The following is a 27,475-nucleotide window of genomic DNA, read 5'->3' as shown; positions in this document are numbered from 1 at the left end:
AAAGTGCTGCTCACTTGGCTCAGGAGTACCATTAGGAAGTCAGTGACATCTGCTTCAGCCACCAAAGCAGAATTTCCAGGTTCTATGTCCTAGAGGAAGCAGGCTAGAGGGACTCCACCACTGGGCCAGCAGCATCCTCTTCCTCAAGGACAAACTGCACGATGGTGAAGCCAACTGGGTGGCCCTGGCTCTACCACTTACCAGCTGCATAATGGAGGGCAAGTGGCCTCAGTTTTCTCATCTGTAAAATGGGAATCATAATGTTACTTGGGGTTCATAGGGGTGTTGTGAGGATTAAACAGGTTAATACACTGAAAACACTTAAAACAGAGACTGGTATGCAGTAAGTGTTTAATTAATGGTAGCTTTTACTACTCTCATCCTGCCGCTACTCTTCCACTCCCTGCTCCCTTCCTCATCTACACATCCCCTCACCACTCAAAGGTCCTTTTAATGATGTCCCTGAGCTAAAGACAGCTAAGAGAGACTGGGGGGTGGGAGGAGCGGCGGGGGTGGGTGAAGAGATCTGATGAAAGATTGGGAAACCCCATTCCATGGCAATTCTTTTTTTATTTTTTTTTCAATTTATTTAATTTTGCCTGCGTTGGGTCTTCATTGTTGGATGCAGGCTTTCTCTAGTTGCGGCAAGCGGGGGCTGCTCTTCGTTGCAGTGCACGGGCTTCTCATTGCAGTGGCTTTTCTTGTTGCAGAGCACAGGCTCTAGGTGCACAGGCTTCAGTAGTTGTGGTACACAGGCTCAGTAGTTGTGGCTCGCGGGCTCTAGAGCGCAAGCTCAGTAGTTGTGGCACGTGGGCTTAGTTGCTCCACAGCATGTGGGATCTTCTCGGACCAGGACTCAAACCCGTGTCCCCTATATTGGCAGGCAGATTCTTAACCACTGCGCCTCTAGGGAAGCCCCCATGGCAATTCTTGCAGGCCAAACAAATTCATTAAAATGTTATTATAGGGCTTCCCTGGTGGCGCAGTGGTTGACAGCCCGCCTGCTGATGCAGGGGACGCGGGTTCGTGCCCCGGTCCGGGAAGATCCCACATGCTGCCGAGCGGCTGGGCCCGTGAGCCATGGCTGCTGAGCCTGCGCGTCCGGAGCCTGTGCTCCGCAATGGGAGAGTGGGAGAGGCCACAACAGTGAGAGGCCCGCGTACTGCAAAAAAAAAATGTTATTATAATCCTATCAAGGGAAGCCAGGCTCCCTGGGTTCAAAGTCCAGCTCCACCACTTACCAGCTGTGTGTTCTTGGGCAAGAGTCTTCTGGGCCTCAGTCTCTGTATTAATAAAATGGGAACAATAAGTGGATCAGCCACACGTTGTCATGGAAATCTAATACAACAAGCTCTACAGAGTGTCCAGCACTGCTAAATGCCCAGTAAATGGCCGATGTTCTGCATCAGGTCTGGGGGTCCGAGGCTGTGGAGGTGGAGAAGGGGCTGGGCAGGTGATATCATAATAGTGACCTCACCTCCCTGTTCACGGCTGTAGCCATGGAGTCATTACTAATAGCGCTCCCTTTCATTCTCTAAAGTGTTCTAATCTGGATGACTAATTATATGGTCATCCTACTCCAAATCCCCCACACCAGTGAGGGGGGCTCAGAGCTTGCCCCCCGGGGTTCTGGGGAAAAAGTCCTGACCCTTGACCTGTTTTCTGCCTGACTACAGAGTCCTATCCTGGAAGCCTAACCTCACACTTGGCTCGGGCTAAAGGAGCTCATTACCTCAATCAGCGAGATGAAGAGTCCGGGTGGGGAGAGGCTGGGGAAAGGCCAAGGGTGCCCGGAAGGCACTGGAAATGGAGTCTGGGACTCCGGCCTCCTCTCGCCGCTGAGGGCAATTTACGCAACTCCTGATGCTCGACTTCCTCTTCTCTCCAGGCAGTTGGGGGTGGAGGGATTAGCCACAGCGCTATCCTTACCAACAGTTGCAAAGATCAAATCAAACCAGGGAATGGATGTGAAACTGCTTTATAAACTGTAAAGTGTTGCTCACTTTTGACCATCGGGAAGTCAGTGACATCTACTTCAGCCACCGAAGCAGAATTTCCAGGTTCTCTTCCTGGAGGTGACCAGAGATTGGGACAGAGAGGGTCACAAAGGGGCACAAATGGGGAAGGGGCGATCTGGCCCAGTGCCTTGGCACGCAGAAGTCCTGTAACTCACAGCACTGTGTCCTGCAGAGCCTGACCTACTACCCACAGGCCCCCAGCACCTGCCCAGGGCCCCCTGGCCCCTCAGAGACCCATCCTCCAGGCAGCAGCAATGGCTGCCAGCAACCTCCATCCCTCTGACTGCAGGAGCTGCCTTCTCAGAAAAGCTCAGAGAGGACATCTTAGTGGCTGCAAAGTGGCACCAAGGAGCACCTCCCTACTCCCACTTGCCACCCCCGGCAGGATTTAATGACGGTTCTGAGAGAGTGGGACCCAGTGGGTGGGGCTCCAGGCTCACTCTTGCCCCCTCCCCTTTCCCCTCCTCCCCCCTCCCCTTTCCCCTCCTCCCCCCTCCCCTTCCCCTCCTCCCCCCTTCCCCCCTTCTCGCTCTCTTTAACCAGAGTAGCTCTATTTTATATATTCTTTCCAAGGTTTTGCTTGCACAGAAATTTCCACCGTTAAAATACTCTTTCTGCTCCTCCTCTTCTCTTCCTTCCTTCCGGAACCATTCAGTCCTAAAACCATCAGGGGCAGCAGAGCAAGGGAGACATCTGCATAGGGGTAGGGGAACCACGGCAGACAGGAGGGAGGTGTCACAGCAGGGTGAGGAGGGGTCCACGTTGGGGGAGGCAGCCTCGCACAGGGTGTCAGAGCCCCAGCAGGGTGGGGAGAGTGTCTATCCCAAAGGGACAGCCTGGCCTGGAGTGTCAGAACACAAAGGGGTTAAGGGGGCAGCCACACATGGGGGCAGCTCGGGGTGAGTAGGGCAGCCACGTGGGGGGCATGGGCCCAGCGTGGGAAATCAGAGGCCAAGCTGGATGAGGAGGGGGACAGGCTGGGATCCTAAGGCAGTGGGAGGAGGGAGTCTAAATGGAGGGGGCAGTAACCCTCCCTGGGGACTCAGAGTCTGAAACAGGGCAGTTCAGAGAGAGGAGGGACAACCCAGGTCACCACCACTCAAGCCTCCCTCTCCCCCTGTCCAAATCTATTCTAAAGCCAAGGTGGACCTGGAGCCCTTCCCAAATCAACTGAAGTCATCACATATTCACTGAGCACTGGTGATGTGCTGGACAGCATGCTGGGTGCTGGAGGAGAGAGCCGGGATGGAGCACGACAGCCCAGAGGGCAGGATGGCTTGGAGCCCACCATCATAGGACAGGAGTGATGGGAGCACCTGGGGGACAGGGGGGCAGCGGGACCTCTCAGGGGCATCAGGAACTGTCCAGAGAAGAGGCAAGCTGAGCGGTGAAAGAAGATGACTTTGCCAAGTGGGCCGGGATGGGGGCAGCAATGACTCTGGACCTCGATTTCTCCCCCTGCCCATCCTCACCTGCCCAGGTTCACCCCATCCCCAAGGGCCAGAGCCACCAAGAACCTCACAAGAGGTCTTTCCATCCTGGGACCCCAAGGACTCACCCTAGGCACAGGCCCTTCGGGATAGACAGGGAGCTTCCGGGGCCGCCTCACTTTCGTCCACACCCCATTCACCTGGGGGCTCGTCTCAATGGGAAAGTCCCCCCTCTGCTTTCTTTTCTGAGGTTCAACATCTCTCATCATTGAGACATTCTGCCTGGTGCTTTAACTTGAGTCCCTCTTGCTTTCTTTATTAAGAAAAATGGCTCGCTGAGGCCCTTCCCCGATACTGCTGAAACACTGATAAAATCTGTCCCAGGAGAAGGTCGGGGGAAGCTGACCAGGTCAGTGAGTTGGGGGATACACCAAAACCCTCCCTCAGGCACAGGCTCCGCTCCCAGTCCTTATTTTTTTCTCAAAAACCCTAAGCTACGATCCTTCCTTTGGGGGCCCCTCTGTCCTTCCCACACCTAGGTGAGATCCCCACTCATGCACCCCCAGCACAACAGTCCTTAGCCTGACTCCTCAAAGGGCCCTTTCGGCAGGGAAATGCTGGCAGGGTCCCACTCCAGGTGGTCCCTTCCATTTGGGTCTCAAGGTGGCCCGGCCCAGCCTCGAAAAGGAACGGTTGGACTCCATATGACCTGACTTTCAGGCTTCAAACGGCCCCAGGAGAGGTCGAGGCTGGACCCCATAAAGGACTTCCTTTGGTTGAGATGCGGCAATGACGTTCTCGTGCCCCGCCTCCCTGCGGTCACCACGAGGGGGCGCCACAGCCCAGCCCACGGGCTGTGTTATCAGAGGCCCGGCGCTGTCGCCGAGGAACCAGGGAGGGTCTGGCGGGCCCCGGGGGCTCTGGGGTGCGGGGCCGTAGAGAAGCTGCTGAAGGAGCCCGAACCACCTGGCCGGAGGTGATACGCCCGCGCCACGCGGCCGGGACTCGGGAAAGGGAGTGGCAACGGGTTTTGCCTAGTCATCGCCTGCGAAGACTCGCGTCACCTCTGATGTCAGGGCTTCCAGAGGCTTCGTTCCAGTTCCGGGCTCCAGGAAAGAGCGTCGCGGGGCGCAGAGGTTACACAACTTCCCCCAAGGTCGCGTCGGAAAGGACCCGCAGGGCCGGAATTCGAACCCGCCTCAGCGGGCATGTACCCGCCTGCACGGTCCGCAGGTGGCCGGGCTCCGCGTAGCATCCTTTCCAAACCCACCGCACAGCCCGCGCCGGCCTTGGCCTGGCTTCCTTCTTTCTCGTCTCTCAAATGGTCTTTCATGGTAAGATCTCCTTGGCAGCCTTATAATAAAAAAGAGCCTCCTGAAACCACAAGTGTTTTTAAATGAATTCAGGTCCCAGATTCCTGGAGTACGGCGGGGAGGCGGAAGGTGACGGAAAGTCTTTCAGCGTGAAAGTTAGACGTCAAGGGCGCGGAGCCCTCCCCCGACCTCCAGAGCTGGCGCTGCGGAGACACGAGGGCCCTCATGAGTCTCAGGAAGTGTCTCCTTTTGAGAACGCACCGGTCCTTGTGCTCTGTTTGGAGTCCGGTCCATTATGAGAAATCTCCTTTTGAGGACGGACATAGTCAAATCCAGATGTTGGCCTCGCAGAACAAAAAGCTCCCTCCAAACTCTCTTTATGAAGAAACAGGTTCTCATCCTTTGAAGGAATAACATCTCTTGATAAGTGGAATTTTTTTCCCCCAGCCAACAACCTTCTGCTCTGAATTTGTTAAAACCGCTTTAATAGCCCGTCTCTGTTCCATTTCTGATGCCAGGATGGCAGTGACAAGGTGGAATGTCACCAGCCGCTGGATTCAATAGATTGAGTATGGCTTCACTAAGAAGAGAAGGCTGGATTTTTTTTTAATATACATCATTTATTTAGATAGATTTCTTTTAGTTCAAGACATACATTCTAATAGGGCAAATGTAAGATGAAATACAGATTGTCAGAACAACTTCCCAAATTGTACACTTCATTTTGCTGATTCAAAAATGCTTGAATAACAACCTTTCAGAAAAAAGGATGCATTATTCACTAAGTGTACACACTGATTGTAAGACAATCCCAGTAATATTCATTTCTTAAAAGTACATCTTAAAATAGAGGAAATATGAACTACATATTTGTTGACTAAATATGTGTATATATAGCCAACAAGGATGTTTTATCAGTAAGGTCTAGCATTTTTGCTGAAACTGAGAGCTCGAAGCAGGAATCCTTTCCTAATTCTTCTTGCATACCACCAGTGATAGGATGCTCACTACCTATGAACACAATCCTTTTCATCGTGGGACAGTTCTGTCAGAGTTGGTTCTCAGTGCCTTGTCATCTCCGCGTTCTGCCCGTGGAGCAGGCAGGGTTACTGGTGCTCCCATCTCTGCCCCCTGAGTCTCTCTTCTCTGAAGTCAGGATCCCCGATTCCTCACTATCCTTTGCCCTCCACAAATTGGCCTCTGGTCTCTCCCTGTCCGCTCAAAGGTATGGCAACCAGAATTGAACCCAACCTTCCAGCTATCACCTCCCTCCTCCTCAATCTATTCCGCCAAAGATGCAGCCTGAGATCACATTCGTTTGGGGGCAGCCATCTTAACATGGGATTATATTGAACCTTCAGCCAAAACCTTTTTCACGAAAAATCTTTTCATTTTACATCCATCCCCATTCCATTTTACTTCAGGGAGTTTAGTCTATCATTTCGTCTGCTTTAGGTGCTTTCGAGCCCTGGTTTGCATTTAAAATACCAGCCGCTATACCTAGTTTTAGGTCATCTGCAAATTGAATAAGCATGCTTTCTGCACCTTCACCCCAGGTATTTACATAATGTTGTGTGGTAACCTCACCCAGCCAGCCAGTGTCTCTAGGACTCAGTTTCCCCGTCTAATAATGAAAGGTGAAGAGATGAACTCCAGTACTAGAGCTTGTGTACTACCTGTCAGACACTACACCAAGCCCTTTGCAAATACCTCGATGTTAGTCACAGCAGTTCTATGAGGGAGGAATTATTATCATCCTCCCCATTCTGCAGATGAGGAAAACAAGGCTTTGCAGGATTAGAATCCAGTTCTGTCTGGCACCCAATCCGATGCTTTTAGCCACAGCGGCTCATTGCCTCCCTCAGATATGATCTGGAATAGAGCCGTTGGGCCCCCAACAGCAGTCTTCTTACAAGTTGCTAAACAGCACTCCTGGGGCACCCCTCAAAGATCCCCAAGTGCCACGCATGGATCAGAAACAGTACAGAGCTGCGAGTTGAAGGGGAGTTCAGAAAGGAATACCAGATGCTTCCATCATGACGTGTGTGTGTCTGTGTGTCTGTATAGGTGTCTGTGTGGGTACAGATGATCAAAGACAAATGATGATCACAGAAAAGCGGACCTCTGCCCCCCGCCATGCCTTCAGAGCAAAGTGGATTAAAAACTTCAAGAATGACTGAAGTGAAGGTGTTTGCCAGCTCTGTGGAATTGGGGGTTTGGCGTCAGAACTTCAGGTAGGTTTCTATACATAAAGAAAGTGATGTTTCTTACACACCTGATTAGTAGTCTGGGAGTCAGGCCCACCACACACCAGAGCCAGATGATTCAGCCACATGGCCTCACTCCGTATTCCCAACAGCCCTTGAAAAAGACGCTATTTTCAGAGCTTCGTCTGTGGTAAAGCTAATGAGCTTTAATCTTACAAGTGAGAGGCTCTCCCCAGATCCTACAGGGATAGTGCTTCACTTCACATTTGTAATTTTTAAGATCCCCCCCCCCAACAAACTGCAGAAACTTCAGGCCCTACAGAACCTTCTCTTATTGCTTTCCCCATCTTATAGATGAAGAAAAATGCAGTACACAGATGTCAAGCAAGTTACCCCAGGTTGCAGGGCTGGGAGGTGGTGAAGTTGGGATTCAAACTCTTAACCCCCTCAGATGAACCAACAAGGGCTTGAGGAGTTTTCCCAGGGGATTCATGTCTGTAAATGCAGCACTGGGTTATGTTTCAATTTCTGTATTTTAATCAGTTAAGAAATACTTTGTATTGGGATTCCTCTGGCAGTCCAGTGGTTAGGACTCTGAACTTCCACTGCCGGGGGCACAGGGCTGGATCCCTGGTCCAGGTACTAAGATCCCACATGCAGTGCAGCGCTGCCCCCCAAAAAAATACATTGTATTAATTGTTTAAAGGGCATTGCTTGATTGACTGAGTGCTTGTCAAACGCAGTTACTCAGCCCTTTTATCACTTAGCTGAACACTGCCAGCCCCTGGCGTAGCTTTGCCTATGAAACAATTTAAAATTATTTTTAGTATAATAACAAATTTTTAGTCTATACCCATCATAGATCACTGGTTAAAGACAAAAATCTTTAAAAACAAAATTTGATGCTGAAATACAAGTTAATTGGGAAAAAAGTTAATGAACATATTTCTGTAAATTCCTCCTATCTACACACTGCTTACATCTGATCATAATTTTCACACGTTATTTGATAAATACTGTTGGGACGGCCAAGAATCCACCAGGATAACTAAATTGGGTCCCTACCTTATGCCTGTGCCAAAATTAATTCCAACCTATTTTATTTTATTTGTTGTTTTTGGCTGTGCCACTCAGCTTACAGGATCTCACTTCCCCGACCGAGGGACTAAACCCAGGCCATGGCAGCGAAAGCTGGAATCCTAACCACTAGGCCACCAGGGAACTCCTTCCAACAGATTTTTTTTTTAAACTATACATTAAAAAAAAAAGAAACCATCGGGCTTCCCTGGTGGCACAGTGGTTGAGAGTCCGCCTGCCGATGCAGGGGACGCGGGTTCGTGCCCCGGTCTGGGAAGATTCCACATGCCGCGGAGCGGCTGGGCCCATGAGCCACGGCCGCTGAGCCTGCGCGTCCGGAGTCTGTGCTCCACAATGGGAGAGGCCACAACAATGAGAGGCCCACGTACCGAAAAAAAAAGAAAGAAAAGAAACCATAAATGTGTCAGGAAAAAAATGGGCGTATTTGTGTCATAATGTTAAGAATGGAGGCCTTCTTACATATCACAGAAAAACCCCAAACCATATAAGAAAATGACCTGTTTCTCTACATAAAATTGAAAATTTTTCCTGAGTTAAGAAAAAAGAAACACACATACAAAGTCAAATGACAGCTGAATAGGAAAGGAAAATATTTGAAATCTATCACAAAGAGCTAATTTCCCTTATCTTTAAAAAGCTCCTATGAATCAGTAAGGATAAAAGACCAATAATTCGGGGCTTCCCTGGTGGCGCAGTGGTTGAGAGTCCGCCTGCCGATACAGGGGAAACGGGTTCGTGCCCCGGTCCAGGAAGATCCCACATGCCGCGGAGTGGCTGGGTCCGTGAGCCATGGCCGCTGAGGCTGCGCGACCGGAACCTGTGCTCCGCAACGGGAGAAGCCACAACAGTGAGAGGCCTGCGTACCGCAAAAAAAAAAAAATAATAATTCAATAGAAAAATAGGCAAAGGACGTAAACAACTAGTCAGCCCCCAAAATGCAAATTGGTCTCAAATGTAAGAAGAAAGAAACTTCATCCTCACTTGCAGTAAGTGAAATACAATGAGATACCATTTTTCATCCACTAGGTTGACAAAGATTAAAACGTCTGGTGACCATGGTGGGGCAAGGATATGGTGACATGGGCCGTTTTCATCATTACTGGTGGGAAGGTAATGGTACAATTTCTACGAAGAGCAATTTAGCATATTCTTCTAAAGGTCAGCACTCACATACCCTTTGTTATGGGTCGAATTGTGTCCCCCCACCAAATTCACACGTTGAAGTCCTAATCCCCAGTACCTCAGAATGTGACCCTATTTGGAAGTCAGGACATTACGGATGGCATTAGTTAAGATGAGGTCACACTGGAGTGGAGAGGGGTCCTCATCCAACATGACTGTTACCCTTATAAAAAGGAGAAATGTGGACACAGACACACACACACACAAGGAGAACGCCATGTGAACATCATAGACACACACACACAAGGAGAACGCCATGTGAACATCATAGACACACACACACAAGGAGAACGCCATGTGAACATCAAGGCTGAGATGAGGTGAGGCAGCTACAAGCCAAGGGACACCAAAAGTGCCAGCAAACCACCAGGAGCTACGGAAGAGACCTGGAACAGATCCTCTCCGACAGCTCTCAGAAGGAGCCAACCCGGCCCCACCTGATCTCAGACTTCCAGCCTCCAGAACCGTGACATAATAAATTTCTGTTGCTCAACCATTCAGTCTGTAGTACGTTGTTACAGCAGCCCTAGCAAACTAAGACACTCTTTGACCCAGCAAGATGAAGTCATCCTACTATGTATTTGTGCAGTTGCAAAGTGGTAAGCAGATGGGGGTCTACTTGCAGTGTTGTTTGTAATAGCTAAAGGTCAGAAACAACCTAAATGTCTTGTCAGTCACAAACTGCCTAAATAATGGAATTATCTCAAAGGTCTATTAGGAAGTGAGAAAAGCAAGGTGTAGCTGGTTGTAGAGAGTGCCTCGTTTGTATAAAAATAAAGAGAAACAAAGCAGGATGTATGTAAGCAAATATTTGCTTGTAGCTGCATAGATTCTATCTGGAAAGATACACAAGAAATTGCTAACTTCAGTTGTTCCTGGAGAACAGAAACACTTTAAGGACCATGGAAAGGAGGTTTTGGTTCTACTCAAAATACACCGGTACCTTTTGAACCTTTTACTTGTTTATGTAACACCTGTTCAAAAAAAAAAAAAATCTGTGTATAACATCAAGATGCCTCTAGTACTTCAAAAACCAACTGGAGAAAGAAAATATAGCCATTTTAGCTTTTCATCTTTTGGAAATAACAGCTATTCATACCTGAAATGGGTTATTTGAGGAGATACCTTCTCTCTTACCTCTTCGTTTAGAAACAAAGCACAAAATGTGTTTCGAAAAGAACCAAATAAATCACAAAAATGAAGCACAAGATGCCAAAATTCTAAACTCCCATGTACTGAAAGCAAATCTATTTTTTAATCATAGCATGTAGTTAAATTTCAATCTATAACGACAATTTCAGCATACGTTCAGTCTCCAGATCAAGCCTAACAAGATATTTTCGATTCATTGGTCTATAAATCTTCATTTTCCTCATAAAATTAATTTAAATTCTGTTAAACAGTTGGCATCACTTATTAAATAGGAAAGGGTCAAAAGTAGCCTTTAAAATAACAAATCTTACAAAATATACACTTTCTAATACAACCTTTGGAATCAGACTGATCTAAAATAAAATAAATTTTCTCAAAGTATCTTCCTACCTTGCAAAAAAAAGAAATTATCTCATTTATTCGAAAAAGGGTTTGTGAGGTCATTGATCTCTGTGAAAACAATTGGAGTGTTCAAACGTGTTGAGAAATACAACCTGGGCTCATCCTGTATGTTTGTGCAAGCTGCGAACTCTACAACTCCAGGGGGCGCCATTGAGATCATAATCCAAATTGTGCAGTGCACTGCCTGTGCAACCGGGCATATCAATCCCGTGCCTACTGAAAATGTTGGGGGTCGTGGAAGGCTTCTGGGGAGGAGAGGGTAGGTGTCAGAGGTGGGGTCACATAGATTGGGAGGCCAGAATCTCATGCATATAGCCTCCCATCTCTCCAGGTTGACCTCCCTTGTGGGGGCACTGGCAACAGAAATATCCTGAGTTTTCTCTGAGCCTTACAGCCTTGGTTTTCCTAAGGTTGGTGGCGGGAGGACCATCTGCCAGGGCCTACAATCATCTCCTTGGCCTGTACAACTCAAAGTCCTCTTTGATCACTTAGCAGCTGAGAAGCAAGGCCAGAAGAAGGGACCCCACCATACCCTTCATTTTATTCCTACCCGAAAGGAGGCAGAGGTGGCTAGCGCAAGAGGAGAGGTGGAGGCAGCTGAACCTGAAATGACGTTCAGGACATTTGGCCTCCGGGACCAGCTCTACCACTGCCTTTCGGTGTGATCTTGGCAAACCTGTAAGCCTTTCTGGGCTTCTGCCTCGCTGTTTGCAAAATGAAGAGGATTATTGCCATTCTTTCTCTGTCTCTTGGAAAAACACACAAAAGAAGACAGAAAAACACAAAGCTGTGATTTCACAGGGAATGCATAGAAATTCAAGCATTCCTATTATTATCATTAAACATCAAGAATTTGTCAGGAGGCTCCGAGCAGCTATAAAACCTCAAGCAAATCTCATGACCTCCCCGGGCCTTCGTTTTACCGTGTGCCAAATGGCAAAGCTTGAATTAGATCAGCAGTTTGCTGACCTTTTCACCACTAAGAGTCTATTTTATTATTTCCAAACCACCCCACAGACCTCACATTTTGTAAGATTTTATCCCCTAAGCTGTATTTAGGTAATTATTGTATAATTAAGAAATATTAAGTAATTATTGTTATCATTATAAAGGATATTTTTGGTTGTGAGTGACAGAATTTATGGGCTTACATAGGCAGAGTCTAGAACTAGGAATAGCTTCAGGCAAGGCTCGATCCAGCAGCTGTTACCGAGGACCAATGTCCTTCTAGTCTCTTGGCTCTACCTCCTCTGAAGTGTCACAAGGTGGCTTCCAGAAACTCTTGGGACTCCTTGCTTTTCTCCCTTGTGATTGGCAAGAAACAGAGATATTGCTGCCCGGTCAACATAAAGAAAAGACACAGAATTGAGACTCATTACCTTTTCCTGACCAATTACCAAACCTGAAGGATAAGATGTATTGATTAGCTTAAGCCAGTTAGCCCCCACTGCTGTAATGGGGTCATTTCTGACCAGATCACATGGCTGGGAAATTCCCAGCACTATTAGGAAGGGGGAATTGGACGAAGGGTGCTGGGGAGACACCAGCAAGTTTCCTGTGGTGTGTTTATCAACCAGTGATATCTCTGATGGATATCTGATATCCATCAGAACTTCTGGCCAGCATGTGAGCTGCACATTAGTGACCTCCAGGATCTTGTGAACTGGTCTCAACGACAGCCTCATCTGTGGATGGCCACACTGACCACGTGAGTCGACGTCAGCCCAGCTGTGGTTAGACTCGGCCCAGATGCAAGTTCACCCATGAAGCTTCTAGTTCTCTACTCCCACCCAGCCTTTCAGACATGGCTCAGCTGGAGGCCCAGGTGAACCTCAGACTCCGCAGTTCCCAGGCCTACGCCTGCCCTTTTCAGATACAAGAGGACATCTGTGAGCTGGATTTGGCAAAGAGGAAGCAACAGACATATCCACAGCAAAACATACCTGGAACCCCGGCTGTCTCGTTCACTGACTCACCACAGATTTACCAACATCTGTGCCAGGTCATGTCCCAGCGACCCGTCTTCAAGGAGTCACAGTGAGGTGGGGAGGCAGTGGTACCCCAGACCATTACAGTTCAGTGTGGAAACACAGTGAGGCGGGCAGCAGCGGGACAGTGGCAGGCCCCTCCCCATCTCGGGCCAGAGGGCATGAATGTCCACCCCAGCACGACCAGCAGCAGGACCACTTCAGCCCAGCCTGCACTCTCCTGGCCCGAGGGAAGCTATCTCTGGTAGCTTCAAGGATCTCACCAAACTTGTGCACCCCCAGTACAGATTGGGAAGTGTTCAACCCCAGGACTGGGGACCCAAGGTTCTGCACACCATCAGGGCCTTGCAGGATTCTCTCTGGCCCCTTCAGTGCAGTGGCTTTGGGGCTGGGGAGGAGTGGGAGTGGGGGTAGGGGGACAAAAGCCAACTCACCCTTTTGCCTGTCTTCAGACCCCGCCTCTTCCTTCAAAACCAGGTGGGATTCACTGGTTAAGCAAGCACACAGTGAGGCCAAAAGGGTCCCCTGCCACTGCTCTCTCTAACAGACACCGGAGATTCTACTGCTCCTTTGAGTAAGGCGTTGCCCTTATCAGGTCCTCAAGTAAGTCACCAGTATTTCTGAGCACCTGTGTGGGTCTGATCTCCCTGTCTCTGGCAAATGGGACCAGGGATGCCTGGGATGGAGAAAGCCTGGCTAGTCCCGTTCTCAGCTTTTCCAATATTAACTTGCCATGTGGCCAGAGGCAAGTCCCTTTCCTGCTCTGCCTCTCCATCTATAAAATAAAGGTTCTGGTGGGCTTCCCTGGTGGCGCAGTGGTTGAGAGTCTGCCTGCCGATGTAGGGGACACGGGTTCGTGCCCCGGTCCGGAAAGATCCCACGTCCCGCAGAGCGGCTGGGCCCGTGAGCCATGGCTGCTGAGCCTGCGCGTCCAGAGCCTGTGCTCCGCAACGGGAGAGGCCACAACAGTGAGAGGCCTGCGTACCGCAAAAAAAAAAAAAAAAAAATCTTTTTTTTAAATAAAGGTTCTGAGATAATCCGTCTCTGTGGGGCTTTCCAGCTCTAACAGTCCAGAATGTGAACATTCAAGGGTCAGCAAAGAACAGGGAGCAGGGGTGGCTGAACTGGGGTAAGAGGGGGGGCCATCTGGCCAGGACCTCACAGACCAAAAGGATATATATAGCTATAGATAGAGATACATAGATATATAGGATATATAGATATATACCAATAGAAATGAACAAAGCCATCTGACCTTACACAAGGCCCATGAAATTATATACATATTTTTTCAATAAACTTTTTAATTTTGGAATTAATTTTCAATTTACAAAAGAGTTGTAAAGATAGTACAGAGAGTTCCCGCATACCCCTCACCTAGTTTCAGTTTCCCCTAATGTGATCAACTCATACCACTGTGGTACGTTTGTCAAAGCAAAAAAAAAAAAAAACCGGTACATCTCTATGAACTAAAATCCAGACCTTATTTGGATTTTACCAGCTTTTCCATTAATGATCTCTCTGTTCCAGGATCCAACCAGCAACTATACTGCATCCACCCGGCGTGTCTCTTCGTGTCCTCTGGTCTGCTTCTGTCTTTCCGTGCTTTTCGTGACCCTTTCAGTTTTGAGGAGTCCTGATCAAGTATTTTGTAGAATGTCCTTCCATGGGAGTTTGTCTGAGGCTTTTCTCTGGGGTTACGGGTTTGGGGAAGAATACCACAGGGATGAGGTACCTTCCTCATCACATAGTGTTGGGGGCACATGATGCCACTTGACTTGTCATGGGGTGGTGGTAACCTTGATCACTCGGTCAAGGTGGTGTCTGCCAGGTGTCTCCACCATACACTTCCTATTGTTCTCTTTCCCTACTCTGTTATTTAGAAGCAAGTCACTAAGCCCGGGGCACATTCAAAGGAAGAGGAGAGGATAATTAGCCTGGAGAAGGGAGAACCTACATGTGTTATTTGTAAGATTTGTCTCTACCCCGGCCCCACCCAGCTAGTTATTTATTCAACAATTTATTTCTACCAGTACCAACTCAGGGATATGGATTTTATACTTTGGGCTACTATCTAATACTCCATTATCCATTTTATTGCTCTAATTGTTGCCGCTTTGGACACTGGGAGCTTTTGGCTACCGAGTCGCTTTGACACACTCCTACCCTTTTGAGTTTGGGGCACTTCCTAACTCTGGCACCACGAGACACTCCAAGCTCACATTTTTCCCTGTCCCAGCCCTAGAATCAGCCGTTTCTCCGAGGAAGTAATATATTTTTAAAACAAACCCTCCAATTATCTTGTCAATAGTCCAAATGTACTGCACTGCATTTGAATACATGATGAAACAGTTCATTTGTTCAACTGAATTTTAAAACATACTTCAATTTTTATAGCTCCTAGTGTGACAAGTCTTTTTTTTTTTTTTTGGCCATGCCATGTGACATGTGGGACCTTAGTTCCCTGACCAGGGATTGAAACCACGCCCCCTGCAGTGGAAGCACAGAGTCTTAACCTCTAGACTGCCAGGGAAGTCCGACAAGACTTTTTAAAATATATTAGGAGCCTCAAAACATGGGGGGGATCTGGCCCTTTCTCCATTTCCAGGAGGGCTTGTGGAACTGAACCTCTGCGGCCACACTGCTAAGGCTTGGGGGCAGCCTGCCCACGCTTCCTACAGTGGTGACCTAGCTCCTGTGTCCTTCCCAGTTTGAGCTGCCTGGTGGAGCTACCGATATCCTAGGTAATTCCTGGGACCTTTCTCTCTCCAGCCTCTCCTCGCCGCCCCCCACCCCGCCCCGCCCAGGGGGCAACCAGTCCCGGAGCTCTGCAGACCCCACTCAGGCTAGCCAGGTGCAAGCAGGTGGCAGGAGAGCAGGAAGGCTCCAGAAGGAAGTTGGCAAGCCCAGCCACTGACACGGGCGTTCAAGGGAAGCGGGGGGGGGGGGGGGTGGGTGGAGCGGGTGGGCTGAGCACATTAGATCCAGAGGGCTCCTGCGGATTCGGGCCAAAGTTTCCAAAATCCAGCTAGAAGTGGAGAAGGGTTTCCCCGGAGCAGTCCTGGGTTCTGCAGAAAAGAGTCAGCTTCTCGGGAAAGAGCCGTCTTCATGAGCCGGAAGAGAGCGAGACTGCGGCTCACTCTGGGAGGACACGGAGCTGCATGACTCATTGCCCAGTCCTGCTGGCTCCCTCTGGCACAGTGCTGCGCAGCACAGGGTCTGGGAGTACGGGCGGAGTCCCAGCCCGTCCTGGCCCAGGAGGCGGTCCAGGCTGGCAATCACAATCCGGCACATAGGGACATAGACAGGGGGCTGTGGGAGCACCGAGGAGGAAGCAACTCAGCACCAAAGGAGTCTGGGCAGGCCTCACAGAGGAGGTGACAACATCAAAAAGAGGAATAGGGGGCTTCCCTGGTGGCGCAGTGGTTGAGAGTCCGCCTGCCGATGCAGGGGACACGGGTTCGTGCCCCAGTCCGGGAAGATCCCACATGCTGCGGAGCGGCTGGGCCCGTGAGCCATGGCCGCTGAGCCTGCGCCCGGAGCCTGTGCTCTGCAACGGGAGAGGCCACAAGTGAGAGGCCCGCGTACCGCAAAAAAAAAAAAAAAAAGAGGAATAGAATTGGCCAGGCAGCAGTAGGGAGGGAAGAAGGGGAGGGCACTCCCGGGGCTGAGATAGGAGATGCAAAGGCACGGAAGTGTCTGCAAGGCGCTGACACAGTGCCTGCTGCCCAGCGAGTACTCCATAAATGCGAGGTATTATCACTGTGGTTGACTTATCATCATTATGTTTATTAACCTGGACTCATTACTTAATATTTTTACTACCGTAAAGGTAGTTAATACAATGAATGAATGTCTAAATATACTGCACTTTTCACTGAATTTTTCCCAACTATAAAAGGGTCTGTTCTGAAGATTATGTCTACAGTACACACAGCACTGGGCAGGAGTAGTGGTGAGCACGTGTGCTGGCACACGGAAGGAGCCTCGTTTTCCCCCTCTCCTGGAGGCCAGCCCCTGGGGGTCCTGTGCCTGGAAGACGCAGAAGAAGAGGTATTTGGGGGTCTTTAAAGATGACCAGACAACAAAGCAGGGGCTTGGCTAGGTGGGATCATTGGTGGTTTCAAAAGTGACAAAGGTGGCACCTGGGGCCCTGGAATGGGAGCTCCTGGTCCTGGTTGCAAGTCTTTCCAGCTGGGACAAGGCAGGTTGTACCTGCCCTTCTATCCTGTCAAGGTCCTTATTTCAGAAAAAATTGTACCTGTCCCTGGATGGGGCCCCAGCTCTGTGTACCTGCTCCAATCACGGTGTACCTGTTGAGTATTCCTGTCTCAATGCGAAAAGTGCCTGCCTGGGTGTACTGTCTTGATAACTATGGCTCTGCCTCCAACCGTGTGTGTGGACCAACGCCTGTGTCCCGTACTGTACCTTCCGCGTACTTAGGTCTGAAAGTACGCGGCTGTACCTGTGCCTGTATCGCCGTACACTAGGTCTGCCCGAGCCTAACTCGGTGCGCATACTTGGTTCAGCCTGGGCTTACCTTACGCCTGCGGGCCGTGCACTCCTGCCCTGCAGATCTCCTCGCCGCGGGAGGCTAGAGGCTCACGGAAGAGGCAGCTCCCCGCGGCTCCAGCCCGGATTCCCGGCCAGGCCTGGCGCTCTCGGGCCGCGGGGGCGGGGCCTGAGGCCTGGGCTGTGTGGGGAGGGATGGGGCGGGGAGGGGGCGGGGAGGGGGAGGAGCAGGAAGGGGCGATGGCCGCTCCGCCCCCTGCCGCCCGGGCCGGCTCTCCCCCGCCCGCCCGGCTTCCGCGTCATGGTCCCGAGTGCCGCCCACCCGCCCCGTATAAAAGCGCCGCCGGCCTTGCCCCCGGGACTCGGCCCCATGGAGATGCCGCCGGCCGCGGCTGGCGCACGGCAGGGTGAGGCGCGCGCGACGGGGATGGGGCGCCAGTGCGGGCTTAGGGGGAGGGCGGAGGAGCGGATGGGAAGGGCTGTGGCTGGGACTGACCTGAGCGGGAGGGACGTGGGGCCGGTCGGCTCCGGCCTCCCCTACCCCCAGGATCCTCCCAACTTAGTCCAAGTCAGAGGATCTTGGGGGTAGGGAGACCGAGGTCCGGAGGAGGAAGACAGCGCTCGCGAGGCTCTGGGCCGGGACACCCTAAGCGTCACCGAGCCCGGAGGCCAACCAGAGTTTCCCAGCAACTTTTCTCTCTGGTGGGTCACCCCGGAAACTTCCCCTCCCCCGGTCCGGGAGTCCGGCCACGGGCCCCGCGCCTCCTGGCCTGGGCTCCGAGCATTGGGCAGGCGGGCGGGAGGAGGCGATGGCTTCAAGGGGGAAGCCCCCCCACAACGCAGTTCCAACCCAGTGGGTTTCCATCTGAGAGCCCCGCCCCGCAGCTGTCGGGGCGCGTCGAGGTCCTCGGAGGCCTCCCAAGACTTCTGGGTCCCCTGGGTTGGCGGGGGGCTGGGGTTGGGGTGGGAGGAGGGGTCAGACTGCCTAAGTTCAAGTCTTTGCGCCATCAGCTAACAGCTGGATGACCTAGAGCAAGTTCGTAACGTCTGTGGCTCAGTTTCCTCCTTTGTATTATGGGAATGATGCTCCCTAGCTGGGAAGGCTTTTGAGAGGATAACAGAGGCAACACGGAAGATGGCTTTGCATTTTGCATACTGCCACCAGTCTGTGTGGTCTCATCCTGTTGGATGGGGCGGGGTCAGGAGAGGGGTGAGAGAGAGAGAGCCATTCCGCATCCCTAACCCTCATGGTTGTCATACAGGAGCTGTGACAAGTGCCTTCCACCAGTCTGAGCTGTGAGTGGCCGGTGGAGAGAGAGGCCCACCCAGGAAGCCACCTCACCATGAGTCTGTGGGAGCTTGAAGACGGCCACAGCTGCCGAGGGACCCCCAGGCCGGCCCAGGAGTCCACGGCTGAGGAGGCAAGGACTGCAGAGCTGCAGATGAAGGTTGACTTCTTCCGGAAGCTGGGCTACTCATCTGCTGAGATCCACAGTGTCCTGCAGAAGCTGGGGGTCCAGGCAGACACCAACACTGTGCTGGGCGAGCTGGTAAAACATGGGTCAGCGGCCGAGCGGGAGCGCCAGGCATCGCCGGACCCTTGCCCTCAGCTGCCTCTGGTCCCCCGGGGCGGGGGCAACCCCAAGGCCCCCATCCTGGAGCCCTCTCCCCCCGAGGAGGACAAGGAGGGCAGTGACCTGAGGCCTGTGGTCATCGATGGGAGCAACGTGGCCATGAGGTACATGTCACTTCTGTGGCCAAGACTGTGGCCGTGTGTCTCTGCACCTCTGGTAGAGAGGATTTCAGAAAGGAGTTTGACCTCTTCTCCAGACTGGACTAGAGGAAGGGAAAGCCCTTTATAGAGGCCCTACTGTGTGCCAGGAGGCTCCCTTAATCCTCATGGCTTCTTGGAAGTGGGTTTTCGGGATGTTTGAGGGAGCTCAAAGTGTTGCTCAGGGTCACACGACTGGTAAGTGCCGGAGCAAAGATTCGAACTCAGGTCCTTCTGTCTCCAGAGCTACCTTATGCTCTTCAAGAGGGATCAGACTGTGGGCTCCAGCTTACTACATAGGAGCCTTCTTTCCTCCTCCATGAGATGGGGATAACCCACCCCCTCAAGTGGTGGTTGTGAGGAGTGAATGCACAGAACCTGGAGAGAAGTAAGGGCTCATTAATCAGTAGTAGTTGTTGTTATTGTTACTATTATTCAGAGTCTGGGACTGCTGAGGCCTTGTCCCAGACCTGGGCTCCCATGGAAGCGAGCCCAGCTACGGAGGCCTTTGCAGCTGTGACCAAGAGTAACCTTGAGGATCTGGCTCTACGTCAGGGGTGTGGTGGGTAGCTTGATCCTTTGACTCCAGGGGAGCAGTGACTTGGGTCACTTCTGCTGGAGCCACCTGTGCTGGCCTGGGCTCTGAGGGCTCCCCAGGGGCCAGAGCCAGGACTCAGCCCCATAACCATCCCACCTCTCCCCTACGCAGGCTCGGGGGGTTGGGGGGGGAGGGGAGGGGTGGCGGGAGGGCTGCCGCGGACCCCAGGGAGCCCAGACTTCCCTTCCATCCAGGCCCTGCCCTCTGGCCCTGCTTTCTCCCAGTCCTTTCAAGGCAGGCTGGTGAGTCAGGGTTGGGTGGATGGTTCACAAGGAAAGGTTCCTGTGGGTGTGGATGGGGAGATCCCATACACAGGTGTGGAGTGGGAAGGGCTCCTCCCCTGGCTTCCCTGAGGTCTCTCAGGTGGGCTGCCTAAGGCCTCTAGGCCTTTGCCCCCTCTGCCCCTCCCACACCTGGCCCAGCTGGCCCAGCTCAGCTGTCTGGCTGGTCCTGGCCCAGCTCAGCAGGTGTACAGGTGGCCCTCTTCCAGCCACTTTTGGGTCAGTCAGTCTTCCCATCTCTGAAATGGACTGAGCCTAGGTGGAAATTGAGGAAAGCTGGCATGCACAGGCCAGCGGCCGCCGGTCCCGATGTGTGCTTTGAGAGTTAGGGGATCCCTCTCAGCAGTGTTTGGCTGGGATCAGTCAGTGGCTCCCTCCTCCAGGGGCTGGGCCAGGAGCGCCGAGCCCCGGGGGCAGCCATGTGCTGTGTGTGTTTGTGTCCCGGCAGAAGGAGGAGGGGCCTGGGCGGGAGGAGGGGCAGGTGATGCAGTGGGTGGCCAGAGGCCGAGCCGCAGGGGCTTTCTGAGCTGGGGCAGTAGCAGGAGGGGAATTCCAGCCTCAAACTTCCTGTCTCAGCTGCTGCAGGGTTCCTGCCCTCCTGCCCCCTCCCGCCCAGGGCTGGCGGGCCAGCCCCTGCCATATGCAAATCGTGGGGAAATTCACCTCTGTTTCCTTCTAAGGGAATTTTTCTCCACTAGCTGGGCCCGGCCCAGGCAGATCTTTTCACCTGGGTAGCCTGCCTTTTGGCCCTGCCCTGTGCCCTAGGGCGGGAGCCGCTGAGCTGGAGTCTCCTACGGAATCGCACATCTTACCGGAGTCTCGTTAGACAGGCTGAGGGGCCCTGACCTTCTGGGCCGACAGGACTGTGGTGTGGGATGGGAGGATGTCTGGTTTTCCCGTGCCAGCACAGCTTCCTCCACAGCAGCGAAGGGGGCCTAAAGTTAGCTGTAGAGAGGCACTCCTGGCTTGGGAGGGCAGGATCTGGGCTTGACTCAAGGGACTGGAACATGTGTTCTACTTCTCCCAAGACTAAGGCTGTGACCACCTGCTTAAGGGATATTCTGGGGGCTAGGGCGGCTGAGAGCAGACTTGTCCCCAGCCAGGGTTTCTGATGCCCAGAAGCAGTACACTGTCCTGGAAGCCCCGGTGTCCCATGAAGTCCCAGGGCTTGCAGGTGCTGGCCTGGGATGGGGCATATGCAGGTACACACGTGTGTATAGAAGGAGGCAGGTAAATGCATGTGCAGGCTGCGTACCTGAGACAGGGATCCAAGGCAGAGATGATCCCATCCCCACATTTCTGGGGAGACAGAAGGCCTAGGGCAGGGGGAAGCACTGGGCATTGCGAAGACAGACCTGGGACCTGACCCATCCTGCCAGGTCAGGGAAGGCCTCTCAGAGGCAGTGACACCTCACCTGGGTCCTGACAGAGGAGAGGAGTTTGCCAGGTGCATGGTTTTCCCTGTTCCCAGCCTGCCCCACCCTCTGAACAGTTTGTTCACACTCAACTTCGGGAGCTTTTTTCTCTTTCCTAAATAAACCCCAGCTCTTCTGTTAGGGGCAATCCAGTACCCCCAGATGTGGGTTCAAGTTCTGCCTCTTACCAGTAGCCAGGGGACCTTCGATGAGTCTCAGAGCCTTGTAAGGATGAAGCAAGGAGGTGTGCCACGTACCTGGCCTCCAGCAGGTGCTTGGTACCCACCCATCCCCGCTCCGGGCCTGCTGTCAGGGTTGGCACTTGTCTCTGTACTGTCGTAGCATCAACACCCGTGGTGGCTGTGAGCACAGCCTCTGGGTCTGCATTTCAGTTGGACCGCTGCTACTGTGTGATGCTGGCAACTGGTTGCCCTCTGTGGACCAGTTTCCACACCTGAATAAAAGAGCAAGTGGGACTTCCCTGGTGGTCCAGTGGTTAGGACTGTGCACTTCCAATGCAGGGGGCTCGGGTTCAATCCCTGGTCGGTCAACTAAGACCCCACATGACACGCAGCACAGCAAAAAAAAAAGTGGGGTGGGCCAGGGCCCTTTAATGATAGTACCCTCCTCAGAGACTTGCTGGTGATTCAGTATTGAGCATGGAGATCAGGGCCTGCCTCACAGCTCTCAGTAAATGTTAACTTTTATTATAAGCAGGCCGGCAGATGGCAGGGAGGCCCCACCTGGTGGGGATGAGCCCTGCCTTCCGGCTGGACTTTGCCTCACCTGCAGTTTACAGAGACCTTTAGCCCTGGGAGCCCCCCGCCTCACTCCCAGACAGCCTCCGTGCCCGCCAGCTACCCTACCTCCCTTTCTACTTCTCTTGGGGCTCCAGCTATTACCGCCCCCAAGCCAGCCACAGGATGTGGTTGGCCATGGAGTTGCCTCTTTTGCATAACGCTTATTCTGTTTCATGTGCCAAATAATGAGAGTCTCGGTTGTTCGCTGAGGGGCAGGGACTGTCAGGGTGAGAGCCCCAGCTGACCCCTTCCAGGCCCCTAGCCTGGTCCTGGAGCCCTGCCATGACACCCAGTATTACCTGGGAGCCCCCTTCCATTCCCAGGAAGCCAGCTGGAACCTCCACTTTGTTGGACTGTCTTTGGCCTCAAGAAAACAGGAACGTTGTCGCACTGACATGGGCCCTTCTTAAGGAGGCTGCAGACCTCCCGGCCCATTTTTCAGACAGAGAGGCTGAGCCAGAGCAACCTCAGGGCTTGCGTCTGGGCCCAGCTGCATTTGGATGGGGTGAGGTCTGGTCCACGGCCCTGGGATGTCCCATTTCCCAGCTCTCCTGCTGGCAGAGTCCCCAGAGTCTTCCAGACGGTCTTTTTGCCTCGGGTCATGCCTTCTCCAAAAGGGCAAGAAGAGAACAGGGAGTCCAGGCGTTTTGGGGAATTGGCAGTCAGAGGAAAAGCAATTCCTTTCCCTTTCAGAACGGAAGGCCTCACAGCTGCCTCCTGCCTTGTGTCCCTCGCCCTCCTCAGTCCCAGCCCCTGCGGTTTGAGCAGGACTGAACTGTAATCCAACGTTAATCCGGAGCAATCTGGTTTCTCCTTCCCAGCACCCACCCTCAGCCCTGCCGAGCCGGCGAGGGAGGGGTGGTGACTCAGTCAGCCTGTGTGTATCTGTGTCCCCATGGTCCCAGTGCCTTTCCCCCACCCCCAGGTGTGTTGTAAGCGGCCTGACCCTTCCCCATGTGGGAAGCGAGTGCTGCCAGATTCCTGGGCGTTTCCTCACTGTCAGGAGACGGAACCTCAGGGAAAGCCCCGGGTCTGGCCATCCCTGGCGGTGTGGGAACCAGCAGGGAATACAGTCTCTGGGCCCCCGGCCAGAAGGCAGGGGGCTGAGCCCAGCAGCTCCGCCGGCCAGGGCAGGCAGGGGCTGGAGTGCAACCCACCTCCCTCCTGTGCGGATCTGGGAGCAGCAGGCCGACCCCGTCCTCTTCTCCTCCCCAGCCACGGGAACAAGGAGGTCTTCTCTTGTCGGGGTATCCTCCTGGCAGTGAACTGGTTTCTGGAGCGGGGCCACACAGACATCACAGTGTTTGTACCATCTTGGAGGAAGGAGCAGCCTCGGCCCGATGTGCCCATCACAGGTGAGTGGCACCTCTGAAGGGGCATGGTCTCCCTGCCCCAGGAGCCCCTGTTCTCAATAGAGACCCTTTGGGCGTGAGCAACAGCTTCTAGATCCCAAGCAGGGACCGGCATTCTTTTCCTGGTTTTTGCTGTCGTCAGCATCCCTGCTCTGAACAGCGGTCCTTGGAGATCACCTTGGGCAACCTCTGCCTCCGGGTCCTGGGCACCTCCCTCACCTAATGGTGGCATGCTCTTGCCATGTCCCCAACGGCACAGGGGCAGCGTGGTGTGGCGGCTAAGCCCCTGGGCTCTGGAATCCTGGCTCAGTCCCTTCTGGCTCTGAGCCACTTGCCCCTCATCTGAGACGCGGGATGGGGTGAGGATCTGATACACTCGCAGGGTTGGTTGTGAGGATCACACGGGTTAATACACGTAGGTGCTCAGAAGAGCACCCGGCACACACAAGGCAAGCGCCAGCTGCCACCATTGCTCTTACATGAGCCCCAGCCTTCAGGAGGAGAGCCTGAGTTTGTTTCCCTGGAAGTCTTGAGATCTGGGGGCAGGCTGGCTGGGGCCGCCCGCTCCAAGAGAAGCAGCCCCTTCTGGGTGGGTCCTTCTGTCCTGGTTGAGACACTCCTCTGACCCCAGCTCAAGCCGCGGCTCATTCCTAGATCCCTCGAGAACAGGCTGGGCGCGACCAGGCCTGGTGTCCAGGAGCGGGAAGGAGGCAGCCCAGCTCTACTGAGGAGCCTTCCCTGAGCAGGACCTGCCAGCCTGTTCTCCGGGGTCCTTGGTCTTTGGGCAGCAAACTAGGCGCCAGGCCCAGCGAGGGGCTGGGCCTCAGCAGTGGCCTCTGCAGAGCCTCTTCCTGTTCCCGTGACCCTGGAGTTGAGAGCCCCGTGTCCGGCAACCGGGGGTTCAGGGAGCCCTGCGAGCTGGCTCTGGGTCCAGGCTGGGCCCTGACCTGCGCCCCTGCTGCCTCCCAGACCAGCATATCCTGCGGGACCTGGAGAAGAAGAAGATCCTGGTGTTCACGCCGTCGAGGCGTGTGGGCGGCAAGCGCGTGGTCTGCTATGACGACCGCTTCATCGTGAAGCTGGCCTTCGAGTCTGATGGCATCGTGGTCTCTAATGACACTTACCGGGACCTCCAGGGCGAGCGGCAGGAGTGGAAGCGCTTCATCGAGGAGCGGCTGCTCATGTACTCCTTCGTCAACGACAAGTACGTTCCCCGACAACGCCGGGAGGTGCCTGTGGGAGGGGTGGAGCTGGGGCAACTCTGCTGCAGGGCCGTGGCCTCGGGCCCAGGCAGCAGGCCCCACGTAGGAAGGGTCAGGCTGGGGCCAGACTGGGGCTTTCTAATCTGGGGGATGGAGAAGGAGCATGTGGCACAGGGTGGCCAGTGCTTCCAAGAGAGCATCTCCACTCGCCAGCGCCGAAGCTCTGACCAGAGGCCAGTGGATGCAGCCTTAGATTCAGATGTTCGGCCTCTGCGAGCTCCCAGCAGGAGAGTCGCCCTAAAGGCGCCCATGGCTGCGGCCTTCTGGCCTGGGAGCTCCTCCACTCCCTTGGGACAGTACCCCCTAGAGCCCAGGGATGTCCTGCTGGGCAGACACCAGTTTTAGGAGCTGCCCTCCTCTCCGTGCTATCGAGGCTTCCTGTCCTGCCCCCTCGTCGGCACTGGGAAGTCCCCCTTCATGTCTCGCACCTCCTCCACAGGTTCATGCCCCCTGATGACCCCTTGGGCCGTCACGGGCCGAGCCTGGACAACTTCCTGCGTAAGAAGCCACTCATGGCCGAGCACAGGAAGCAGCCGTGTCCCTATGGTAAGACCCCAGCTCCACCCTCCAGGGCCCTGCTCACGCCATCCCCTTCCTCTCTTGCCTGAGTCGGGCTGCGTCCCATGTTCTTTCTCTTGGGGACCCCCAACCCCATGTTTCCTGTGCTACCCACTTCCGTCTCCCAGCCCCTGGTTCTAGAGCCCCCCCGGCTGAGAGCCCTCCTTAATTCTCTCCCAGGGAGGAAATGCACCTATGGGATCAAGTGCCGATTCTTCCACCCCGAGCGGCCAAGCCGGCCCCAGCGCTCTGTGGCTGACGAGCTCCGTGCCAACGCCCTCCTCTCGCCCCCCAGGCCGCCGAGCAAGGAGAAAAGTGGCCGGCGGCCTTCACCTTCCTCTCAGCCCGGCTCTCTGCCAACAGAGCACGAGCAGTGCAGCCCGGATGGGAAGAAGCTGGGGGCCCAGGCATCCCCGGGAACCCCCCGGGAAGGCCTGACACAGACCTTCAACCCAGCAGGCAGGAGCCTCCCACCTAGTGGGGGCAGTGGCAGCAGCTTTGGGCCCTCGGACTGGTTCCCGCAGACCCTGGACTCTCTCCCGTATACCTCCCAGGACTGCCTGGACTCGGGCATTGGCTCCCTGGAGAGCCAGATGTCAGAACTCTGGGGGATTCGAGGAGGCGGCCCTGCTGAGCCGGGCCCACCTCGGGGCCCTTATGCCGGCTACCGCCCCTATGGGGCCGAGCTCCCCACCACTCCGGCCTTCTCTGCCTTCGGCCGGGCCGTGGGTGCTGGCCACTTCAGCGTCCCTGCTGACTACGCACCCCCGCCAGCTGCCTTTCCACCCCGAGAGTACTGGTCTGAGCCGTACCAGCTGCCCCCAACCACCCCAGTCCTGCAGGAGCCCCAGGTGCCGGGCCCAGGGGCTGACAGGGGCCCCTGGGGCGGGGCGGGCAGCCTAGCCAAGGAGCGAGCCAGCGTGTACACCAAGCTGTGCGGCGTCTTCCCCCCGCACCTCGTGGAGGCTGTGATGGGGCGCTTCCCGCAGCTCCTGGACCCCCAGCAGCTGGCCGCCGAGATCCTCTCCTACAAGTCCCAGCACCACAGCGAGTAAGCCGGCCGGCCGCCCGGGCAGCACCTCCGGCCTCCGAGGGCTGCCGGGCTGGGCTTTGAGCCTTCGAGCAGCCCAGCCCCGGCCCCAGCCTGGAGGCTGTGCAGAGGGAGGATTCGAGTAGGGAAGAGAACCCACAAACCAAAGATACTGTAGGATTGGTTCTGGCACCTCTAGGCGTCCGCCAAGGGGTCAGGAGCGATCGCCCTGTTGATGCACATTGTGTCTGTAGTTCAAGGAGACGCTGCCGGTAACGGCTGTCAGTCCGTGGCTGAGGCCCAAACCCTCCTTCCTCTCAGAGGGCGGGGAGGGAGGCAGCGGGGAGCAGAGGCCTGGGCTGGGGGCCCTCTGCACGGCCCCCCACCTCCGCCCCGTCCCTGGGATGCCGGCCTTGGCCGGCTCGTTGGGCACCGTGTGCCCGCCCTCCGTGGGCCCTCCTCTAAGCCAATGAGGCCTCGTCCGTGCTCTAGCGGGCACGGGGCTTCATGTTAGTAAGCAAGATGCTTCTTAATAACCCACTTCCACTTCCGTCCCACTCTGTGCTCCTATCCCATCGCTCCTGCAGGGTCAAGGGCACTCTGCCCCACCCTCTCCTCCTCCCCCCTTCCTCTGTGTTCAGAGCCATCTCGCCCTTCCCCAAGGGGGGACATGTGTATGTGTGTGTACAGGTGTAAATGTTAAATATTTTAACTGGAAAGCCCTCGCCTCTCTTCACACATCAATAAAGTACAATCTGAGCCCCTCTAAGAGGTGATGGTCTTTGTTGCTTCCGGGTGGAGCCGGCTCCTGGGTGATGGAAGGTCACAGGTGGGCACCCCGGATCTTCCTCCACACCAGCTCCCTGACCCTTCTCTGGAAGGAGGGTTTTCTGAGTTCTACCGAGAGTGCTCTGTCCCTTGGGGTAGAGGAGTCCTTCCTGGGGCCTTGGGTCAGGCCTTGAGAGGAGGCGGCTGTGGACACACGGGCAGAGTGTCAGGAAGCAGAAGCGTGAAGCTTGGAGTCCTGAGGCTGCAGCGTGGGGAAGGGGTGCTGTTGCGGGAGAGTAGGGGGATGGATCAGGCTGGCCCCTCCGTCTGCCCCGTGA

General features: G+C 54.1%; 1 protein-coding gene and 2 long non-coding RNA genes across 8 annotated transcripts; 1 reads left to right on the top strand and 2 right to left on the bottom strand.

Moving 5' to 3' along the window:
• Positions 1-2,423, bottom strand: LOC113621812 (uncharacterized). Its single transcript, XR_003433317.1, has 2 exons — positions 1,242-2,423; positions 1-241 (listed from the first exon to the last, which is right to left on the bottom strand). It is a non-coding gene; the product is annotated as an uncharacterized LOC113621812 (long non-coding RNA).
• ZC3H12A (zinc finger CCCH-type containing 12A) lies at positions 1,270-27,138 on the top strand. 5 transcript variants are annotated; one of them, XM_027109069.1, is made up of 6 exons: positions 1,270-1,279; positions 11,958-11,962; positions 16,099-16,104; positions 24,316-24,723; positions 25,221-25,327; positions 25,520-27,138. In XM_027109069.1, the coding sequence occupies exons 4-6, from the start codon at positions 24,701-24,703 to the stop codon at positions 26,392-26,394; spliced, it is 1,005 nt and encodes a 334-aa protein (XP_026964870.1). In that variant the 5' UTR covers positions 1,270-1,279; positions 11,958-11,962; positions 16,099-16,104; positions 24,316-24,700; the 3' UTR covers positions 26,395-27,138. The 5 variants fall into 5 exon arrangements, with proteins under 5 accessions (XP_026964870.1, XP_026964868.1, XP_026964866.1 ...); XM_027109067.1 differs by lacking the exons at positions 1,270-1,279; positions 11,958-11,962; positions 16,099-16,104 and adding exons at positions 16,358-16,843; positions 18,565-19,040; positions 23,383-23,522 and having other exon boundaries at positions 24,489-24,723; XM_027109065.1 differs by lacking the exons at positions 1,270-1,279; positions 11,958-11,962; positions 16,099-16,104 and adding exons at positions 17,599-17,709; positions 18,565-19,040; positions 23,383-23,522 and having other exon boundaries at positions 24,489-24,723.
• LOC113621811 (uncharacterized) lies at positions 10,838-17,549 on the bottom strand. Of its 2 annotated transcripts, none has more exons than XR_003433315.1 (2): positions 17,331-17,549; positions 10,838-12,135 (listed from the first exon to the last, which is right to left on the bottom strand). It is a non-coding gene; the product is annotated as an uncharacterized LOC113621811 (long non-coding RNA). The 2 variants fall into 2 exon arrangements; XR_003433316.1 differs by having other exon boundaries at positions 10,838-12,106; positions 17,331-17,520.
• Positions 27,139-27,475: the final 337 nt, after the last annotated feature.

Source organism: Aethalodelphis obliquidens, unplaced genomic scaffold (assembly GCF_003676395.1).
Source record: "Aethalodelphis obliquidens isolate GAN/ISIS:26980383/991018 unplaced genomic scaffold, ASM367639v1 scaffold9, whole genome shotgun sequence".
Taxonomy (NCBI): Eukaryota; Metazoa; Chordata; class Mammalia; order Artiodactyla; family Delphinidae; genus Aethalodelphis; species Aethalodelphis obliquidens.
This window is presented reverse-complemented; position numbering and strand designations above follow the sequence as displayed.